The 5,000-nt window shown below is 42.8% G+C and overlaps 1 protein-coding gene across 1 annotated transcript in view; it reads left to right on the forward strand.

The window, feature by feature from the left end:
* The first annotated feature begins 899 nt into the window (after positions 1–899).
* LOC109904939 (glutamate receptor ionotropic, kainate 1) overlaps positions 900–5,000 on the forward strand; it is a 129,890-nt gene continuing 125,789 nt past the window's right edge. The window contains exon 1 of the mRNA XM_031791263.1: positions 900–1,601. Coding sequence (XP_031647123.1) covers positions 1,517–1,601 — 85 coding nt within the window. The 5' untranslated portion in view covers positions 900–1,516. The remainder of the gene's footprint in view (positions 1,602–5,000) is intronic.

Here is a 5,000-nt window from a genome sequence, read left to right on the forward strand (position 1 = left end):
TTCCCTAACTGTGTCTAACTGTGTGTTAAGCACACCGTCCACCCCCTCCCTAACTGTGAGTCTAACTGTGAGTTAAGCACACCGTCCACCCCCTCCCTAACTGTGAGTCTAACTGTGAGTTAAGCACCCCCTCCACCCCCTCCCTAACTGAGTGTCTAACTGTGAGTTAAGCACACCGTCCACCTCTCCCTAACTGAGTCTAACTGTGAGTTAAGCACACCGTCCACCCCTCCCTAACTGTGCTATTATCATGTCATTAAACTGCATGATCTCTGCCCTCGCTCTGTTAATCCTTTAGGAATATCCATAAGTACCAAATGGCACAATATCCCCTTTAAAACCCATAGTGCCCTGGTTAAAAGTGGGCTCACTATAGGGAATAGGGTGCCATTTGAGATGCATTTGAATGATATTAAGCCCTCTAGCCTCAACCCATCTCAGGAACCATCTATTGTTACAGTTCACAGTTCACTAAACTATGTTATAGCTCACTATAAATAGGACATAAAAAACAACCCAATGTTACAAACTTTAAAATATATATATGTTTTTTTACAGCGTTGTGTTTTCAATGCTGGGTCATGGTCAAAAGTCGTGCACTGTAAATTGAATAGGGAACCGTTTGAGACAAGGCCTATACGATCGGATACAGCTATTTGATCGTCTGTAGTAGGCTAGTGAAGGCGTCTTGTGTTTTCAGTCGAATGAATGAACACGGGCATCAGCAGGTAAAATATGTGCCCTATAACAAATAAGATAAAAGCAGATAGATGTACCCAAATCCCCCCTGTCCTCAGATCCGCTGTCTCTCCAACAAAACTGTTAGAATAGTCAAATCCCTCTTCTTTTGAAAGTAGGTAAACTATGGAAAAGCAAAGTAACGTGGGTTTCTTTTTTTTATCGGGCTGTGGCAGAGAGAGGAGAAGTAATAGCCTGACTCCCTCCGTGGTTAATCTTCCCGGAGCGTTAGCAGCAACGACTATTCTGAAGATTAGATCTGCGTTTCCCATCACGACTGGAGCAAAGATTTAATCATTCCTCGGTGTACTAAAGCAAAGACGAGTTGTCGAGGTCGGCTGTAGCCAGATTTGAAGTTAATCTTCTGAACGTATCCATGTTTGCGGATCAACACCGGCTTGGCGGTGCCCTCAATTGAGTGTGCGCACAGGGGAGACGCTCACAGTTTCACTGTTCTAAGTATACGCTGCCAACGGTAAAAGAGGAGATACATTGTTTTCGGGACTATCTGAAATGGGGAGTCAAAAACTGCTAACACAAATGGGATTCTAGAATTGGAAAACGGGTCTCATTCTGAGTTTTATAAGGAACTATTCCAAAAGGAGAAAATTTGTGTTTTTATTTCTCTCAACACTAATGTATAAGAGGAAAAATGTGGGTCGGATGTCGATTTCTGTTCGATACGGATACGAGAACTGGCAAGATATCAGCATGAATTAAAAGCACAAAGAAAGAAAAAACAGACATCAATGTTCATTTTTATTTTGGAGCGAGTACCATGGCGAAAAGGAAGGGACTGGTGTTTTCGCTGCTTTACTTGATGGCAGAGTTTTGGCTGAGTTGGCAGCAAGTCCTTAGAATCGGTAAGGTTGATTTTATCATCGGAATTTTCGATTCATAATGTATTTAGTCAACTGGGTTATAGACCTGGTCCAATACAATTGTCTGGATTGATTGATATATCACAAACAACTTGAGTTTAATAATGACTGTGCCGTCAAGGTGCAAATGTGTGTTTGTATTTTTATTTTTTTATTTTTTATTAATCTTTGGTCTTACGACTGCACTATTAAATCATTAGTTCCAATCATATAGTACATTCCTATGCACATGGGCCTGGGAACAGAATATAGCAGGGCTCTAAACTGGCAGGTTTTACTAGGAGCACGTGTGCGCCTAAATTGAAAAATGTAGGCGCACACAATGACATTTAGGAGCACAATAAAAAAGTATTTGATTTGTTAAAGCTAGAATCCTTAATGCTTCTATGCGCACTGGTGCTCCTAAATTCAAATTCCAGCAAAGATATTTAGGCGCATATGCGATTAAAATGGTCGCACTGTACAGCTCCGTAATAAGAAATGAGAATTGCATTTAGTGAAATGTTTATCTATACACACAGTTCAGTCAACCCTTCTTCACAGGCCATAGTAATTTCCCTCTAGTGTAATCCGAATATTAACGTTATTTAATAGATTAAAGATGGGATGGAATAGACAGTAGACACACCCTGGATTTAAATGTCTGTGAGTGAACCAGTCGGGAGTGTGATCAGAGTTATTATCTGAAAGTGATGCTGGGTTGATATAGAGTAGGATAGGCCATGGTACTTTCCTTTTCTTGAAGCTCAGATAGACCAGAATCCACATCATGAAATATAATACACTATCTCTATAATATAAACAACTATGGGTTTAAAAGGACTGTCAAATGAATCATTGGGAGAGTGTGATTGTAGGTATTAACTAAAAGGGATGGTTTATTGATAATTGCACCATATTCCCTATATGCAGATGCAGGATCTTCATTTGATCACCTTGTTACAGGATAACTTTCCTGCAAAGCAACACATGTAAAATGTATAGTGTATTTGAGGTTTAAAAAGCCTTCTGAGGCTTGTAACTTCCATGAATTCACATTTCCTGTTGCTGCATGATTATTTTCCTGCTTGTAGCAAACCTTGCTCAATGTAAGATCTCTGTAGGGCACCATTTTTCACCTGAGCCCATGGGCCCTAGTCAGAAGTAGTGCATTATATAGGGAATGGGGTGCCATTTGGGACGGGCCGATAGAGTCGCCTGGCTACAGGGTCCAGGAAGTATTCACTATTTATTCTGATGTTTTGTACATAATAATCTAGACTCCATTATATATAATCAGTTAAATAGGGTTAGGTTCTAGATCATTCCTGATTCCCCTTGTTCTAGTAGGCGTCCCAAATGGCACCCTCTTCCCTATATAGTGCACTACTTTTGACCACTTCAGTACCCTTCCCTACACTACCATACCCTACACTCTCCTACCCAACCCTACACTACCCTACCCTACACTACTCTACTCTACACTATACTACACTAACCTACACTACACTACACTACACTAACCTACAGTACCCTACACTAACCTACACTACCCTACCCTACAGTACCCTACCATCGACTACCCACCAGTACCCTACACTACCCAACCATTTCCTACCCTAATCGACCCTACCCTAATCTACCCTACCTTAGGCTACCCAACCCTTCCCTACCCCACCTCACCCTACCCTACACTAACAAACCCTTCCCTTCCCTACCCCAATCTACCCTACACTACCTAATCCTACCCTACCCTACACTACCCAACCCTCCCTACCCTAATCTACCCTACCCTACCCTACACTACCCAACCCTTCCCAACCCTAATCTACCCTACACTCCCCTACACTACCCAACCCTACTCTACCCTGCCCTACCCTACTCTACCCTAACCTACTCTAGCCTACCCTACTCTACCCTACCCTACACTACCCTACCCTACACCACCCTACCCTACTCTACACTACCCTATCCTACCCAACCCTACCCTACCCTACCCTACTCTACGCTACTCTACTCTACCCTACCCTACCCTACCCTACACTACCCAACCCTCCCTACCCTAATCTACCCTACCCTACACTACCCAACCCTCCCTACCCTAATCTACCCAACCCTACCCTACACTACCCAACCCTCCCTACTCTAATCTACCCTACACTACCCAACCCTACCCAACCCTACTCTACCCTGCCCTGCCCTGCCCTACCCTACCCTACCCTACCCTACCCTACACTATCCTACCCTACCCTATCCTATCCTATTCTACCTCAGGTGCACATGCAGGGATCAATTTTCATGTTTCTTCATTTCCCATCATATCCCCATATGGTCTGGGAGATTTGGAGGATTGCAGATCTGCAGGACAAGGTTAAACTCTACACAGTGTGTAGAAAACATTAGGAACTCTTTCCAGGACATAGACTGACCAGGTGAATCCAGGTGAAAGCTACGATCCCTTATTGATGTCACTTGTTAAATCCCACTTCAAATCAGTGTAGGTGAAGGGGAGGAGACGGGTTAAAGAAGGATTTTTAAGCCTTGAGACAATTGAGACATGGATTGTGTCTGTGTGCCATTCAGAGAGTGAATGGACAAGACAAAATATTGAACTGGGTTTGGTAATAGGTGCCAGGCACACCGGTTTGAGTGTATCAAGAACTGCAACGCTGCTGGGTTTTTCAGTTTCCTGTGTGTATCAAGAATGGTCCACCACCCAAAGGACATTCAGCCAACTGTGGGAAGCACTGTTCTGAGGGCAAAAAGGGGGGATGGGGGGGGTGCAACTCAATAGTAGGAAGGTATAGGGTTTAGGGTATATGGTTTATGGTATAGGGTTTAGGGTTTATGGTGTAGGGTATAGGGTTTATGGTGTAGGGTATAGGGTTTAGGGTATAGGGCTAATGGTATAGGGTTTATGGTATAGGGTTTATGGTATAGGGTATAGGGTATAGGGTCTATGGTATAGGGTCTATGGTATAGGGTTTATGGTATAGGGTTTATGGTATAGGGTATAGGGTTTATGGTATAGGGTATAGGTTATAGGGTTTAGGGTATAGGGTATAGGGTTTATGGTATAGGGTTTATGGTTTAGGGTATAGGGTTTATGGTATAGGGTATAGGGTATATGGTTTAGGGTTTATGGTGTAGGGTATAGGGTTTAGGGTATAGGGCTTATGGTATAGGGTATAGGGTTTATGGTATAGGGTATAGGGTTTAGGGTCTATGGTATAGGGTCTATGGTATAGGGTTTATGGTATAGGGTTTATGGTATAGGGTATAGGGTTTATGGTATAGGGTATAGGTTATAGGGTTTAGGGTATAGGGTTTATGGTATAGGGTATATGGTTTATGGTATAGGGTATAGGGTTTATGGTATAGGGTTTATGGTATAGGGTATAG

This window comes from Oncorhynchus kisutch, linkage group LG15 (genome assembly GCF_002021735.2).
Source record: "Oncorhynchus kisutch isolate 150728-3 linkage group LG15, Okis_V2, whole genome shotgun sequence".
NCBI classification, from domain to species: Eukaryota; Metazoa; Chordata; class Actinopteri; order Salmoniformes; family Salmonidae; genus Oncorhynchus; species Oncorhynchus kisutch.